The following is a 16538-nucleotide window of genomic DNA, read 5'->3' on the forward strand; positions in this document are numbered from 1 at the left end:
CAGGCCCAGGCGAGAGGTCACAGCCCAGACCCCAGCCCAGTCCATAGCCCACTTCCTCCAGCGAGGCCGGCCCGCCCCTCCTCCTGGCACTCAGCCCCACTCGCCCCTGCCCCAGGTTCTCTGCAGAGCTCTCTCCTGGCTCCTCAATGGTCCCTGCCGCCCACGAACACAGGCGTGCACACACAGCGTCCATGCATCCAGACACACGATACCTCGTTGTCCTTTTGGCGTCATGGTGGGCTGGAGGCAGCCCACCCAACGCTTGAGGCCAAAGGACCCCCATCCCTGGGGCTGAGCCTCCCTGGGCCGAGGCCCTGGCCCACGAGGCCGAGGGGGAGGCCAGGCCCTGAGCCTCTCCACTCCAGGGCCTCCCCAGCAGCAAGTGCCCCGACACTCCCCGCCAGGCCCGGGGTGGATGGGCCCAGGGGCCCAGCCCCGCATTCCCTTTCCGTCCACTCGTCACCCCCTTTCAGTTTGTTGGGTTTTTCCGTCTTTCCAGATCAGTGAGGGCAGTGGACGCAGCCCCTATCCCAAGCCCCGGCCTCGGCTTCTGTCTGGACTTACCATCCCCCTAGTTTTCACTCTTTGTAAAAAAAAAAAAAAAAAAAAAATCCAACAGAAGCCAAAAGCCGGAGCCCCCCGGGAGCCCTTGAAGCCCCCACCCCCGCAGTGGGCCCAGTCAGAACTGAGAATGGCGAACCCCGATTTTAGCCTCAGTGCCCTTTCTGTGGTGTCCCTGCGTTTGGTGTCTGGCCATGGCCCCATCTGACTGCCCAGCTCTCTCTCCCCCACCCCTCCCGGTGTTGTTATTAAACGTCTGTGGAGCTTCTGCTGCAAGGAACAAAAAGAAAAAAAAAAAAATCAAAAAAGCGACAAAAAAACACAAACAGAAGAGAAAAAAAGCGACAAAAAAAGGAAGAGAAAAAAAAAACAAAACCACACACACAGAAGAGATTTAAAAAAAAAAAAAGGAAAAAAAAAAAAACAAAAACAAAACAGACATAAACTGGCACCAGTTAACTTTCTTGTACTTTTTTGCCGAATTGAGCTTCTTGTAGTTTTAACTTATTGCTATGTTAACTATTTATCCTCCTTGTTGCCCTGTAAGGACATTTGTGTATATTTCTGTTCCTTCATCCAGTTTGCAAGTTTAAAGGAACCACGATGTTCTCTTTGTTTCTTTAAGTTTTGCCGAGACGTGGTTATGCCTAATTTATTTATAAAAGGGGAAGTGGAATCATTAAAGTAATAATAATTATTAATAACAGTAATGGTAGCCGAGCGGCGCCCTGGGGGACCTGTGCTCTGCAGGGCGGTCCCCACGGCCAGCGACGTCCGGGGTCTTAATGGGATTATTTTTGCTCGTCTTGAGAATTTTTTCAGTCCTATTTAGCTGGTGAAACCCTAGCTTGTTCTTGATACACAAACCTATTTATTCTTGTGGTTTTTAAGTCCTCCCCAACCTCCCCACTCCCCTCCAGCAGGGCAGGCCCCGCAGCGGGTCCATCCCTCTCCCTCTGTTTTCTTGGGGCTTTCTCCCCTCTGCACTCTGCGCGCGGTGACACGTGTCCGCACGTGGGCAGCGTGGCGGAGGCATCTGTGAGCAATAAGGGCTGGGTTTGTCCCTCACCCTGGGGGGGGCCGGGCTCTGGAGAGGGGGCACCTCCCCACACCCCCTCACAGAGGCCTGAGCCCCTGCCACCCCCAAGACTGGGAGGGGACTCCTTTTCTAAAACACAGAACTCAGCCCAGCCAGCCAGGCCCCTTTCCTGGAGGCCAGCCCCTCACCCCAGGGGAGGGGGCCTGGGGTCTTCCACATCCCTGGGAGGCAGGGGCAGGGCCCATGGGGAAGGGGCTCAGCCCCTCCAGCCCTCCCTTCATCCTGTTATTTATTTGGATGGTTTCAAATCAAGACAGAGTCCATGTTGGAGGTGATAAAGAACTGTTTAAAAAAAAAAAAAAAAAAAAAAAGACAAAAAAAAAAACCAAACCCAAAACCCAACAACAAGAACACTTTGCGTTGAGTTTAGACACTATTTATTACCGGGATTACAGGCCTGGCCGCGGTAACAGACTTTTACATGGAATTGTTTAATTATTTGTACTTTTCATGCCAGAAAATAAAAGTTCAGAATCTTATGGCCTCAGATGTATGTACAACGGCGTGCGGGGAGTGTTGGAGCACGTGTCAACAGCCCCGCTGTGTGGTTGAGTGCAAGCTGCTGTCCCTCTCTGGGCCTGAATCTCATCTGGAGCCTCTTGGCCTTCCCACAGCACTCTTGTGATTAGCGGGTGGGAGACAAGTCCAGGCGGAAACCCAGACAGAAGTGGCCCAGGGGCCGTCTGTCCCGTGGCGCCAGGTCCACGGGGCATCTCAGGTGAGACCCCCAACTGTGGAGCCAGCCTGATGGGGAAGGAGGCCCGCGCAGGATCTGCACAGCTGCTTCCCCTGCATTTAGCCCTCTCGCACCCCTGGCTGATTCCACACCCGAACAAAGACAGACAGACAGATGAGTTGGGGAGATCACGTTTATTGTTTAGAGGTCACAGGTCAAGTCACTCTTCCACACCAGGAGGGGAGGCAGATGCCCTGGGTGGGGGGGGCCACCAGGGCGGGGGGGCCCAGGGAGGGCAGGCTCCTTTATTCCACCTCTGGAGGCACCCGGGGCCGGGGCCGGGGGAACGTGGCTCTGCCCCGCCTGCCCCCAGAGCAAGGGCGTGGAGCCCCACCCGGTTCCTGCCCGCTGGGGAGGGCAAGGAGACCCAGAGGGGCAAGTCTTGGTCTACAGACTGAGGGGCAGGCGGGCAGCACCGCTGGGGGCTGGTTCCACGTCTTGAGGTTCTGGGGACGCAGAGAAACCAAATGAGACAGAGACGGAGGGAGATGGGTGGGGGAGCATCAGTGCGACCTAGACCACCCCCTGCATCACCCAGCCGAGGCGGTAGGGGTCTCACCTCCCCACCCACCTCTGGGCCGGGCCGGGCCAGGCGGGGCAGGACAGGGCTAGAGCTCATCGTGGTTGCCCTCAGCAGGCGGTTCCGGTGGTGGCTCTGGGCAGGCGGCCGGTGTCATCAGCTCCATGAGGTACTCGCAGCGGCTGGGCTCCATAGTGCTAGTCACCACTGTCTCCTTCCCACACAGCAGGCGCACCTGGGGCGGGTGGCGGGCAGGCGGGGCTCGGGCAGGCTCGGCGGGCCTGGGTCCCCCGTACCGGCCCCACCCACCGGGCACTCACAGTGGTGGAGCGGTTGGGACCCTGCCAGCAGCCCGTGCCCTGCTCATACTTCATGGCGCTGAACTTGTCGTGGTCGGGGCCAGCCCACGAGCCCCAGGTGCTGCGGGAGAGTGGGGTGCTGAGGGGGGCCGGCCGGGCGGCCGGGGGGACCAGGGGCTGAGAGGGGGGCCCAGCCTGAGCCCACTCACCCGAGGCTGGTGGGGGAGCCACCGAGTTTGGGTTTCTGCGAGACGAGCTTGAAGGGGCAGAGCCGGTAGACGTACCTGTCACGGGATGGGGTGCGTGGGTGGGGGGGACCCGGCCCCAACCTCCATGACATTCCCCCCCCCGGCAGGGGGCACACAGGTACCTCAAACTCCAGTGACTGCTCCTAAGCCCACCCCCCTCACTCCCCCCATCCTTGCTCAGGCCCAGGACCTCCCAGCCCCCCCCACCCCGCCTGTCCGTGGGGGACGCACTCATTGGTGGTGAGCTCGTAGCACTGGCTGTACAGGTAGGCAAACTCGCCGTTGGGACCAAAATCAAAGGAAATCTCCTGCTCCAGGTTCCTAAAAGGCGAGGCCGGGAGCTTAAGGAGCAGCTGGGGACGCCCCAGCCCAACTCAGGACAACACAGGAAGGCCCGCTCCGGTGGCAGAGGGCCTCTTGGGGGCTGGGCTCTGCTCCCCATCACCTGGGGACCCTCCCAGCAGGAGCCACTGCCACCTTGCCCGAGGTTGCCCGGGCGACTCCCCATTACCACCTCCCCTGGGGAGCCCAGCAGCAGGCAGCTGTGGGGCCAGTGGAGACATGGCCTTGCTGCGGCCACACAGGCACCCCGTACCTGATGGACTCCTCCACGTCCTTCAGGGACCGCTCGGCCTCTTCAAACTTGTTGCGGGCCTCCTGGGCAGCTGGTGGGGGCAGGGAAGGAGGTCAGAGGTGCTCCTACTCCCAGCCAGGAAGAGAGGGAAGGGGATGCCGCAGACACGCCGGCTTCCCCCAGCCCCCCGGGCCTGCTCTGGGCGAGGACTGGGCCCAGGAGGACCCTGTGGGCCTCGCCAGCCCCAGGGCAGACCCCACCCCACTGCCTGGGCTCTCGGCTCCCGAGGGAGCAGGGCCGGGGCTCCCGGGGCCCAGCCCCGGCTCCTCACCTGCCAGGGGTGAAACAAACAAGCAACAGCCCGTGAGGAGGGAGAAGGGCCCCTGGGGCCAGTGGAGGTGGTGCTAGCCCTCCCCAGGCCCCAGAAGCCCCCTCCAGGCCACCCGAAGTCCCCTGGGCTTGCTCGAGGCCAGCCCCAGCCCGCCTCTGGGAGCAGGTAAGGCCTTTTCTTGGGCCCCTGCAGGTGCAGGTGATGCGGAGGCGTTCACCCCTCCCAGGCTCCACCCTCACCATTGATGAAGGCCTGTGTCTGCTCATCGTAGGGCGGCATTTTGTCCTCCTCTGTGGGGCTGGCTGTCTGGGGGGGCACGACTGGGGATGGGGTCTCCTGGGGGGTGGGGGGGACAGAGTCAGCGAGTGACCCCACCCCGGCCCCATCACTCCTTTCTCCCCTGAACACACACCTTGGGCTGCTCCCCCTGCACCTGGGAATCCTCTTCCTCCCCCTCCTCCCCCTCCTCCTCCTCCTCTGTCTCCTCTTCTTCCTCGTCCTCCTCCTCTGTGGGCTGTGAGGGCACCGGGGGCTGCTCCTCCTTGGGCTCCGTCAAGTCGGGTGCAGAAGGCGACGGCGGGTCGGTGGGCAGCACCTGGCAGACGTGTGGAGCAGTCAGTGCTGTGGACTCGGGAGTCCACCTCCCACCCCCAGGGCTTGGGTCCAGGCCTCGTGTCTCTAGCCCTTCCCAGGAGCCTGGCGGGAGGGAGGGACAGACAGCTGGGGGCGGGGCAGCCTCTGTGGAGGGGGTGGGGTTGCCCAGCTGGCCAGGGTGGCCCGACGCCAGAAACAGAGGCTGTTCCCTCTTGAGGCATCGAGGGGCGGGGGGAGGGGGGGCAGGACCACATCCCTTCCCCTCCCCCCACTGACCTCGGACCGGTACTTGTCCCGGATGGCAGCCCAGATGCGGTCAGAGAAGGAAGCAGCATCTGTCTGCGTGTCTCCACCGAGGAGGGTCTGTGTGCGTTATGTTGGGGTGGTGTCAGGAGCAGGACCTCCACGTGCCCCCCTGCACCCCAGGCACTCTCGGAGGGGGTGGGGGGGGCCCTCAGGCCGTGGTGCCAGGCACAGCACGCCCTGACCTCCCATGGCCAGGCCGGGGCCAGGCCGGGTGAGGCGCGGCGGCCAGAAGGGGGCAGCACAGGCCTGTGGGAAAGGAGGGGGGCCAGAGAGGTGTCGGGTGGGGACTGGAGAGACCAGGGAGGGAAACTGAGAGGCAGGGGCACCAGAGGTGCCCAGGCCCTCGGAGACAGAGGCAGAGGGGCAAGGGGGCGCAGTGGGGACCAGCAGGGCAGCGATGGACGGGGGACCAAACCAGCAAAGACAAAGAGCTACAGGCCCAGCCGTGAGGAAGGTGAATCAGGTACGGGCGCTTGGCGGAGCAGGTGGGGCACGCGTATGCGGAACCTGGCTCCATCCAGATCAGACAGCCCTGGGCACCTGCGTGACCCCACCAGGTCCCAAAGGGCAGGGAGAAGCGGCCCCGGGCGTCTGCCCTCCTGCTCGCTCACAGGGCCTGGCCGCGTCAGCCACGGTGGGCACCCCAGCGGCCCTGGCCTGCGGCCAGCGGGGCACCATCCATGGGAGTAGCCCACAGCCAGCCTGTCTTGGGCCCCCTGGCCCTGAGGTCACCGTGGGGCAATCCCCTCCAGGAGTCCCAAGTGAAGGGGCCGGTTGGGTACCTGGGCTTCCCCTTCTGACAATGCCCCGTCCCCATCTGTGTCCAGCTCCGGGTGGGTCTGCAGCTCGGCCACGGAGACCCTGCAGGGGCACAGGCAGAAGCCAATGGAGGGGTGAGCCCACTGGCTCCTGGCCAGCTGCCCGCCTCCCCCTGCCAGGGACCACCCCCCCGCGAGAACTTGCTTCAGGACCTTGGGGCAGGGAGGGGAGAGCAGCAGGAAGCTGAGAAAAGATGAAGTCTGGGGTTCGGCCCCCTCTGGCCCCCACCCCCAGGAGAAGCAGCTACCCAGTCCCCGCCCTCCTACCCCCTCCTAAGGCTCCACAACCCTGAGGGGCTCAAGGGAGGGAAGGACACAGGGGTGGGACTAGGAGATACCTGGACAACCCTGTGTCCCCCAAGACCCAGCTTCCACTTCCTTCCACCCTTAGAGCCCAGCACATCGAAACTGCCGTTGGCCTGGCGCCCTCCCCCCAGCCAAGCCCCAATACCCACAATGGCCCAGGCACCACATCCTGTCCCTCCACCCGCACCATCGCCAACCAGGGTGTGGACTGCCCCCGCCCATTCTGCCCCCTTGGTCCCTCCGAAGTCCCATGCCTCCCACCAGGGGGCTGCCCAGCCTCCTCGTTCCCGACAGCCCACCGTCCACCGAGCCCTTTGCCTGGGGTCAGCCGGCAAGTTCACGGGCACAGGCGGGATTCTGACTTTCACCAAAGTGTCCCAGGCCACAGAGTAGGCTTGTGAAAAGTAATGGGATCCCTAGTCCCCTCGCCCAGCTCCTTGAGGGGGTGGTTTCCCTCATCTCCTCCTCCCGGGGTTGCTCTAGACCCATCTTATACATGAGCAAGCAGAGGCTCCTTTAGAGAGGGCTTGGGACCAGCTCGGGCCCTGGGGGCCCCAGGGCGAGGAGGTGGGCTCTGGCTGGTTTCTAAGGCGGGGAGTGGGAGGAGGGAGCCCAGGGCAGGCAGCGCCGGCACACTCACGCCCCATCCATGTCATCGTCCAGCTCCTGGAAGGCACTGGTCGCCAGCTCCTGCTCCCGCTGGGCCTTGGAGGCGGCCAGCTGCTCTGTGGAGGGACCAGCTCCATTATCCTCTGCACCGCCTACAGCTCCCGCCACCCCAAAATCTGCCCTCCCCAACGCCCCAGGGGGGGCCACTGTATGCCCGGCCCTCCACTGGGTGCTGGGGCCCTGAGTCAGGCCGCTATGGGGGTGGGAGCAAGGAGATGACAAGGGCTGGCCGGTGCAGGGGCAAGGGGGCCAAGGAGGTAGGAAGTGCCAGATTTGGGGGAGATCCTGAGGGGCTCTGCAGATGGTTTGAACGATCGGTGACTGTGAGGGGCAGGCGGGGGACCATGCATTAGGCTTGCCATGGCCGGGAGGCCCCCACGGGAAGAGGCCAAGCAGGAAAAAGGTCAGGGGACGAAGACTGGGGTGGGGGGGCAGCCAGGCGAGGGAGATGTCCTGGGGGCCCAGGGGAGTGTCTCGGGAGAGGGGAGAGGCCACCTGCACGGAGAAGGGGAACTGGGTGTGGCCAGTGGACACAGGGCCTCAGCCCCATATCTGCTCTGATGGTCCCTCCTCTGCCTGTCTGTCTCATCACCAGCCGGCTCAGGTGGGGTTCAGGAAAGCAGCCACAAGGGCAGCTCCATTATGAAGCTCAGCCCTCTACATCAGGACAAGTGGCCTGTGTCCCAGGAGACCCCACAAGACCCCAGCAGACTCAGCCGACACCATCCTCACAGATGAGGGCCTGAGGCTCAGGTGGATGAAGGGACCTGCCCATGGGCACCCAGCTGGCGAGAGGCAGAGGCGGGGGCCCAAGCCGGGCCGTCTGCCTCCAGGGCCCGTGCTCATCCCCACCACCCTCTGGAAATCTGGGTCAAACCCTGGCATGTTACCCTTGAACCTGAGTCGGCAACTCCATGCTGAGAACTCGGGCTAAGGGAAACGGGGCACGAGTACACCCAGCCTTGTGTAAAAGGACGCTCGCCATGGTGCAAAACAGTGGAAACAGAAGCAAAGAAAGGACAAGAGTGAATTCACTTTTTTTCTTCTTTTTTTTTTTTTGGCTGCTCTGTGGCATGCAGGATCTTAGTTCCCCAACCAGGGATCGAACCCACGACCCCCTACAGTGGAAGCGCAGTTTTAACCACTGGGTCACCAGGGAAGTCCCTGAATTCACTTTCTAACACATGGCCCAGCAAGAAAACACCAGGAACCTGGCACCAAAGATGAATGATAAGAAAACACCAGCAACTTCAGTCACAAAGGGCCAACGCCCTAATACACAACAGGCGTTTACAAACAATGAAGACCAGCACTGTGAACCTGATAGAAAAAAATGGCACCTGGATTAAATAAATCCTGCCAGGGTCATACACTGGAATAGACACAACTGTTAAAAGGAAGTAGGAAAAATAAAAATAAAAAAAAATAAAAAAATAAAAAAAAGGAAGTAGGGTCCAGACACAAGGCTACAATGTGGGTGACCCTTGACAACACGATGTTCGGGGAAAGAAGTCAGTCACAAAGGCCACACACTGCCTGGTTCTGTTGATATGAAACGTCCAGAACTGGAAAATTCATAGAAACAGAAAGCAGATGAGTAGTTGCCAGTGGCTGGGGGGTTGGGGGATGGGGAGGGACTGCTTGATGGGCATGGGATTCCCTTTTGGGGTGATGGGAATGTTCTGGAACTAGATAGCAGAGATGGTTGCACATTGTGGATGTACTTGATGCCACTGAACTGTACTCTTCAAATTGGCTGAAATGGTAAATTGTACATTTTGTGGATTTTACCACAATAAAAAAAAAGTGAAGGGTCACAGTGAAAAAAAAGGAAGTGAGGTACACGTAGACATAGCACAACACCCATACACCATGTAGACCAGTGCTCTCCAAAAGAACGTTCTACAAAGATGGACATGGTCTACATCTGCTGGCCAAAACGACAACCACCAGCTACACGTGGCCATTGAGCACTTGAAGTGTGGCTTTGGGGTCGACACCCAGAGTTACTACCCTCTGAAGAATTGCATCTCTGCCTGGGATGGACAAGAAAGGTCTGGAAGGTTTCACATCTCCTGGTAGAGGTTAACCTGGAGGAAAACTCTCCCTTTCTACTTTACTACTTTCAGGATTGTTACCCCAAAAAATCTTTTTAACGGAGAATATGGAAGTCAGATGGAATATTTTAAATCACATGGAAACTAGGAAGAAATAGAGCAGGGAACTCCCAGCCTTCTTTCAAGGCCCCAGTCACATCCCACGTCTCTCACACACACTCACACACCCCACCTCCGATGATCTGGCCTTGGAACTCATACCACCCTTAAAAGTCCGAGCTGGGTGACCCCATGTTGTGCCTGGCCCTTGACAGGTCTGACTTGGTCACCAGCTACTCACTCCAAAACTCAAGAGGACAAAGAAAGTAGAAGCAATAAGACCCCAGCAAAGGAGGGTGATTCCAACCCTCTGCTTTACCTTCCCAGCAAACAACCCCACCTGCTTACAATACCCCTCCTCCATTTCCCTGTGAGCAACCACCCACCGACTCTCAGGCCTGACCAATCAGAACCTGTGCTGCACCTCCTGGCTCCAGGGATTGGTTCATGGGCAGCCACGTGACCTGGGACGAGCCAATAGGAGCTTGCCCTGGAATTTGTGTTGGGACTTGTGGGAAAGTGGTATTCTCTACTTGCTGGGGCTGCTGAGCCAGAAGGAAATAAACCTAGTGTTGCTTGTGGTTGTGCTGGCACAGGAGGGCAGAGCCTGCCTGGGAGGGAAGCCCACAGAGAAGGAGGCAGAGCCCAGAGGTGGAGGGAGGACTCGTGCCATCCAGGGAGCCTAGGGTCCCACTGGGCCTAAAGCTTCCACTTTTTATGAAGTGGGTTCAAGTTGGGTTTTTGTCACATGTGATCAGAAGGGCTGATCTCAGGAAGGAAGCTGGAAAGTCTTTGTGGAGGCAGTGCCATCTGAGGGCTTGGGGCACAGTGGGACAGACTCACTGATCTGCTGCTCCCATTTCAAGGTGAGCAGGGCTGCAGGACAGGGCCTCATGTGTCACTGCTGAGCACTGGGCCTACAGCCCTCTAGACACCTCTGTGTTTGCAGTGGGAATGGCTGGAGCAGAGGCCTGGGAGCAATAAAGGGCAGCAGATTCAGGGGAAAGGCAATCAGACCCATGTGGTGAGTGCACAGGGTGCAGCGCAGGGAGAAGTACTCGACTTCTCGACGCCGGGGGCATCGTAACCAGGCAGTGGTGGCCCAAATGCTGTCCCACCCAAGGCACTGGGGAGCCAGGAAGACTGCTGGGCAGAAGAATGGCTTGGCCTGATGGAAGGAGGCCATCAGGAGGCCAGGGCAATGCTGGGCCCTGAGCCAGGCAGGAACAGGCAGATGACTCAAGCCTGCAGTTAAGGGACAGGGTCTGCAATCAAAGAGATTTGGGCATCAACCTAGCCGGGCGAGGCCTCAGCTTCCTCATCTGTGAAACAGGGCTACGTCTGGGTGCAGTTCATAGGGAAGGGAGGCAAGAGCGACACGATGATCCTGATGAAACAAGCACTGGGTGCTCTGGTCCAGCTATCATCAGTGTGGGAGAGAATATCAGTGTCTTTATCAGGGGTCGGAAAACTTTACTGTAAAGAGCCCAATGCTAAATATTTTAGGTTTGGCAACCCGTAAGATCTCTGTTGGCAACCACTCGGCTCTGTAGCTGTTATCACAAAAGCAGGTGATGTTAGGTAAATAAAAGGGAGAGTCTCCTCTCACTCCCCCACATGGCCTCCTTGCTGCTCCTTAAAAACTAGACAAGATGCTGCCTCAGAACCTTTGCACCTGTTCCCTCTGCCAGCACTCCCTCCCTCCCTCTGCGAGCAGAGGGCTTTCTCTGTCTTGTTCAATCTTGTATTGCTGGCACCTGGGGTGTACCTGGCACATGACAGGTACACAGCAAATGCTTGTTAGATGAATGACTGAATTACTGATTACGAGAAATCAGAGCAGAGATAGGAAAGGAAAGGAGAACACAGCAGATGCTCAAAGAGATGGATGAGATCACAGAATGGCCTCAGAGAGAAGACTGCCAGTTCCTGGTCACCAGCCCGGTGACCAGCTGGAGCCACGCCTCCAAATCCTCCCAGCAATGCTTGCTCTTTTAACTGGCCTGGAATGGGTTTCTGTCCCCCGTCTCCCTTCTATCCTCCTTCCACCATGTGCCCCTGCACAGAGCAGACTGAGAACAAATGCCAAGGCTTCAGATTTCCCATAACGGCAGCACAATCTACCAACAGCAAGGAAATGCTGGACAAAACATAAGAAAATCATCTTAAAACCAACCAAGACAGTAGGAGTTTCCAGGGCCAACAGGAAATCAAGAAGGTAAGAGAATATGGAAGCCGCTTTCACCCTAAGGGATTTTGCCAATCCTGGCAAATGTGGATGTCCATTTTGATAACTTGTGAGGGAAGAGAAATGAAAATCAAAGTCCAAGGTGACCCCCCTCCAGCATAACTGTGACCCCACGGGGCTCCCCTCAGGGATAAGCTGGGCCAGAAATTACCCAGCCTATGCTCAGACCTCAGCTCACACTGCCTGAGAGACTGGAAGAATCTCCAGCCTTGAATTTGGATTCAAGGGATCCCTGAATGGTAGTGCTCAGAGATGGCAGAAAAAAAAGCCCCTCCTCTCTAGAGAAGGACCTCTCACCCTAGACTGCAAGTTACCCCTATTAATGACTTTTAAACACAGTGACCAACACACAGTCAAAGATAACTGGGCACGTGGGGAACTAAAGTGCCATGATTTAAAAAAAATCAGCAAAACCACAGACGAGAGATAACAAGCAAGAGGCTCCTGGGCCCAGACTCTTCCCAGCCAGGAGCCCAGGGCAAGTCACGGCCACCCTGGGACATAGTGATGTACCTTCCCACAGCTTCCGGTGCTGGTCCTTGGCCTCCTTCTCTGGCTTCTCAGCTTCTTCCTTCAGTGTCCGCAGCAACTCCACCTGGTCCTCCAGTGACTTCTTTCCAGCCTGCAGCTCAATGAGCTTTTTCTGGGTAGGCAGAAGACAGGGGCCAGCTCTCTTCCTGTTCCACCCTCTTCCTCACAGACTGCCATCTCCCTGCCTCTATTTCACAGGGTGGCCACAGAATCTTTTCAAAATACACACCCCTCTCTGGGTCTCCCCCTTGCTGTGGTTCCCTGCAGCCCACTGGAGAGAAACCCAAAGATGTCAATGTAGCCCCCGAGGCCCTGCATGACCAGGCCCCTGCTCACCTCTCCAGCCCCATCCACCCCATTGCTATCTTAAACTCTAAGATCCAACTGCCCTGACAACATTCAGAGCCCCACTCTCTGCCTCCAGTTCTTCACACATGGCTTTCCTTCTGTCTGGAACACTCTGCCTGGCTAACTCTGAATTACCCAACAGATTTCAGTTTAGATGGAGGCCTCCTCCTCCAAGAAGTCTTCCCTGCTTCCTACCCCCAAGACGGGTTCGGGGAACAGAGGGACCAGGCAAGAGTCTTCTCTATGCCTTACAGCCCCGAACATCCCTTCTCCCCTCAGCCCTGGCTATCACTTTGTCTGTGTGTCCCTCCCACTAGCTGATGCACTCTTGAGGCAGTTCCACCTCTAGTTCCACGTTTGCTTCTAGTCATGATGCACGAGCCCAGTGCATCCTGGGCTTCTGTGGCTATTTCAAAAAGGAGTGTGTGTGCTGGGTGGACTCCAGCCTAGGGATGGGGGTCCCAAGCTGTAGGGTCTTAGCCCAAGGCCGCACGGGATCACTTTCCTCCCAAGACCTCAGCCTGGTCTGCTGCCAGGATCCTCCCACCTGCCCAGGAGGGCAAAGATCACCTGGAGCCAACCTCACCATGTGGCTCCCCCAGTATCCCCTAAACTTGGGAAGTATCTCACTGGCCCTGAATTCACTGCCCCATGAACTCGGGAGGTACCGCACTAGCCAGGCCATGGGGGTGGGAGAGAAAAACCTGGAAGCTGCCCAGGGCAGAGAAACAGAGCTGGAGCCCTTACTCAGTGGGTCGGGCAAGAGCCCAGGAGTGTTGAGGACTCTGACCCATCAAACAGCCAAGGGGGTGGCAGACAGGGGAGGGAGAGCCACACCCCTGGGGGTACACCCTCTTCTGGCCCCCCCAGCACCCACCCTATTGAACTAACCTGACTGCGACTGACTGATCCCCATCTCGAGTCCTCCCCCAGACTGGCAAGCCATGTAGCCATTAGCCCTAACTTACAGATGAGAGAACCCCGGGACTGGGATGCAGAGGTGTCCCTCCTGTCCTAGGGGCAGCAGAGCTCCTCCGAGCCCACTTCAGTCTGCACCCAAGGCCCAGGTCGATGCCTGTACTGGCTGCCGCCCACTTGGTACCCGCTTAAGCGATGACTAAACACCAAGTGGACAAACGAGTGAATCAAGGCGCAGAGAGACAGTAACCGGCCCCAGGACACCACGAGTCGGGAGCAGACATCAACCCCAGCCGGCCTCCTCAGCCCACACCTCCAGGTTGTCCTGGGTCAGCCCCACCGGGCCCCTCACCTGCTTCTCCTCTCGGGCCTTCTTCCAGTCCTCAATTAGGATCTTCTTCAGGCGGAACCCCTCGCGGGTCACCTCCGCCATCTGCTGTAGAGTCTCTCTCTCCTTACGGCCCTTCTCTCTGCGGGGAGGGGACACACGGGCACGGTGGGGCCGGGGGCACTTAGCATCCACCAGGTCTGCTTCTTCCAAAAGGGTTCAACCCCCATGCCCTCACATGCCCTATGCGGGCAAAGACAGGAGAGCCAACCCTCCTCCCCCCACCTCCCCAGGCTCTCTTGGCCTTAGGGTCCCTCATCCCTGTCCTTGTGGGGAAGGACAACGCGCAGGGTTCGTCCACCCTCAGGGTCGGGGAGGGACTGGGTGGTGCTGGGATGTGGGGCTGGAAGGTGGCTCCCAAGAGAGGGAGGAGAGAAAAGCACAGAAGTCCTGCATGACCCTGCAGACCCCCAGACACAAAGGGCAATCTGGCCGGTAAGCACTGTTCTGCTTAATCCACTCTCTATTTAAAAGATTTTCCATCAAAAAAATTTACATGAGTATTGGGACTCTCAGCTTCTTTGAAAAACAAATCCAGCCCTGCCACCTGCCCTCAACTCACAGGAGTGGAGGGCAGCTGTGCCTTTAGATGTCACAATCCCACCACTCCCTACTGCCTTATACGCAGCCTGTTTAGATTACCTGCCTGTGGGCATTTCAGTTTTCAGGTCCTGCTACAGAGCGGAACAGTTATAAGCATGCAGTCTCAAGTTAGACCAACCTGGGTTCGAGTCTCAGCTCTGCTATCTCCTAGCTATGTGACCCTGAGGAAGCCATTCTCCTTTCTAAGCTTGAGCTTCCTCATCTGTTGTTAGGCAAACTGCACCTGCTTCCAGGCCAGAGAGGAAATTGCTGATGGAGCATTCACAAGGCACCTGACACAGGGTGAGCACTCAGTACACAAGAACAGAAAAGAGAGGGAACCTGATTCACCCAGTGGGGCAAGGCAAGGTCTGGGGGGGGGGGGATGGGGAGGTGGGGGGGGTGTCACCTACGTACTTGCAAGTGTTCTCACAGACGATCCCGCTGTTGTATTCGTCCGTCCCGTCGCAGCAGTCTGAGGGCAGAGGTGTGGGCACCATCGGACCCGGCAGTGCCTCTTCCCTCCCTCCACCCAGCACCCTGTTCCCAACCCCAGGGTGATCTCATTCACCACAAACTCCATCGTTGACCCATCTGGAAGAGATGTACAGGGGCTTGTAGCCAGTGTTGGTGCAGTGGAAGCTGCCGTTGGGACAGGCGGCTGTGCCTGGGGGGAAGAAGGGAGGGAGGGTTTGTGGGGTGTGCTCAGAATCCAGCGTGTCACATCCACCGCGTACACAGAAGGAACAAGGAATGTGAGAGTAACTGATCCCAAGTAAGAGGAGCAAAGAGAGCTGCACGCTCGGGGCCTGAAACAAAACTCTCCAGTGCTCCCTCCTGCCTCTCCTCCCTGAGGCCCTCAGAACAGGGCCCAGCCAACCCCCTCCCCCTCCCCCTCCGGGCTCCCACAGCACCTCCCGCTCTCCTCACCAAACCACTGACCACTCGCGTCTGTGCCCGCTTCCCCCCACTCAACAGGAAGTTGTCTGAGGACAGGACTGGGTCTGTTTTGCTCACCGCACAGGACCTGGCACTCACCAGCGGCTCAATAAATGCATGATGAATGAACGAATGAAGAAAGAGCTCACCTGGTTCATCTGAGCCATCCTTGCAGTCACAATAGTCGTCATTGACCTGATCAAAAGGGACACTGGCAGAGCCATCCAGGCAAGTGAAAGGCTTGGACTCGTCGTAGAAATGATGGTCTGGGGAGGGGGGCAAGGGGCTCAGCCCAGAGCAGGTGGAAAACCCAATGGCTCCTCTCCCCCCACCCACCAGTTGAGCATTGCCACCTTCCCTGCCCAGAGACCAGAACACTGAGACCGAAGGCTGTTAAGTGCCTCTCCCAGGAGCCTCCCACACCCCACCCCGACCTCTGGCCACCTCCAGTAGCCGACTCACTGGTGAGGGAGACGCCCCGGGGTCGCTTGACCTCCACGGCCCAACACATGGGCAGCAGCAGCAGCAGCACTAGTAACATCTCGCTGGAGCCTCGGAAGCCGGAAATGGGTTCTGTCAGAGGAAGGAGGCTGCTGGTAGATGCGCTGTGCCCTCACGCTGCAGCAAGAAAGGGGCGTCAGGTCAGTGGGAGAGGGCGACCTCCAGCCGAAGGAAGGCACCTCTCCCTCCAGCCAACTGGATTCCTCCATCGCTTCCGGGCAATGAGGGCTCACTTCGCTTCCCATACTGGGGACGGGGGGGGGGGTGGTCTCCCCAATCCTGCCCAGTGGAGGGGAATCTCACTTGGCCCAAATCAATGGTGGGGGGGATCTCAAAACCTCCGCTCCCCATGAGCAGGGGGTGGTTAGCTATCCAATTCCCGCCTTCGACTGCCCCCAAGAGGAAATGGGGGTGCCCTCCCGCCCACTAGTTCACCACCTACACGAGGCTGGGGCAAAGGTCAATATCCACCGCGCCCCCCGACCCAGCAGCCAACTGTTCCTCCTGCAGAAAGAAAGCGGAAATGTGTGGAAGCATCACTTCCGGTATCACGCTGCGCTCCCTGAACGGCGGTTCGTGGCCGCCATGTTGTGAGTGGCAAGTGGCGGGGCCGGAACCGAGACGGCCATCTTGGATAGGACTGTGAAGCCTTAAAGGGAATAGTTCTGAAGGTTAGCGCTTAATGGCGGCGCAAGGGGCCTCCATCTTGGGAGTGTCGGGTTCTGCAGCCGGAACAGAAAGTTCCTGAAAAACGCCCGCGAACCGCCTCGGCGGGGTTGGGGTAGAGGGGTGGGGAGGAAAAGGGATGAGCACGTGACTCCAAAGTACCCTCCCCCATCTTTCTGAGGAGCTGGTCCGCTCTGTCC

General features: G+C 58.5%; 1 protein-coding gene across 3 annotated transcripts; it reads right to left on the reverse strand.

Moving 5' to 3' along the window:
• Positions 1 to 2515: 2515 nt before the first annotated feature.
• Positions 2516 to 16221, reverse strand: PRKCSH (PRKCSH beta subunit of glucosidase II). Of its 3 annotated transcripts, none has more exons than XM_068536930.1 (18): positions 16115 to 16221; positions 15634 to 15789; positions 15321 to 15437; positions 14804 to 14899; positions 14650 to 14707; positions 13615 to 13732; positions 11979 to 12108; positions 7033 to 7117; positions 6051 to 6129; positions 5239 to 5325; positions 4802 to 4963; positions 4608 to 4704; positions 4059 to 4128; positions 3695 to 3784; positions 3425 to 3499; positions 3237 to 3336; positions 2968 to 3151; positions 2516 to 2842 (listed from the first exon to the last, which is right to left on the reverse strand). In XM_068536930.1, the coding sequence occupies exons 2-17, from the start codon at positions 15710 to 15712 to the stop codon at positions 3005 to 3007; spliced, it is 1590 nt and encodes a 529-aa protein (XP_068393031.1). In that variant the 5' UTR covers positions 15713 to 15789; positions 16115 to 16221; the 3' UTR covers positions 2516 to 2842; positions 2968 to 3004. The 3 variants fall into 3 exon arrangements, with proteins under 3 accessions (XP_068393031.1, XP_068393029.1, XP_068393030.1); XM_068536928.1 differs by having other exon boundaries at positions 4781 to 4963; XM_068536929.1 differs by having other exon boundaries at positions 2956 to 3151; positions 4781 to 4963.
• Positions 16222 to 16538: the final 317 nt, after the last annotated feature.

This window comes from Eschrichtius robustus, chromosome 2, assembly GCF_028021215.1.
Source record: "Eschrichtius robustus isolate mEscRob2 chromosome 2, mEscRob2.pri, whole genome shotgun sequence".
Taxonomy (NCBI): domain Eukaryota; kingdom Metazoa; phylum Chordata; class Mammalia; order Artiodactyla; family Eschrichtiidae; genus Eschrichtius; species Eschrichtius robustus.

Coding starts and splice junctions, on each gene's coding strand:
- PRKCSH (XM_068536928.1), bottom strand. CDS start 15,712: ATGTTACTAGTGCTGCTGCTGCTGCTGCCCATGTGTTGGGCCGTGGAG. Junction 4,129..4,607: donor GACACAGGCCTTCATCAATG/GTGAGGGTGGAG, acceptor TGCCCCCACCAG/CTGCCCAGGAGGCCCGCAAC. Junction 3,152..3,236: donor GTCCCAACCGCTCCACCACT/GTGAGTGCCCGG, acceptor CACCCGCCCCAG/GTGCGCCTGCTGTGTGGGAA.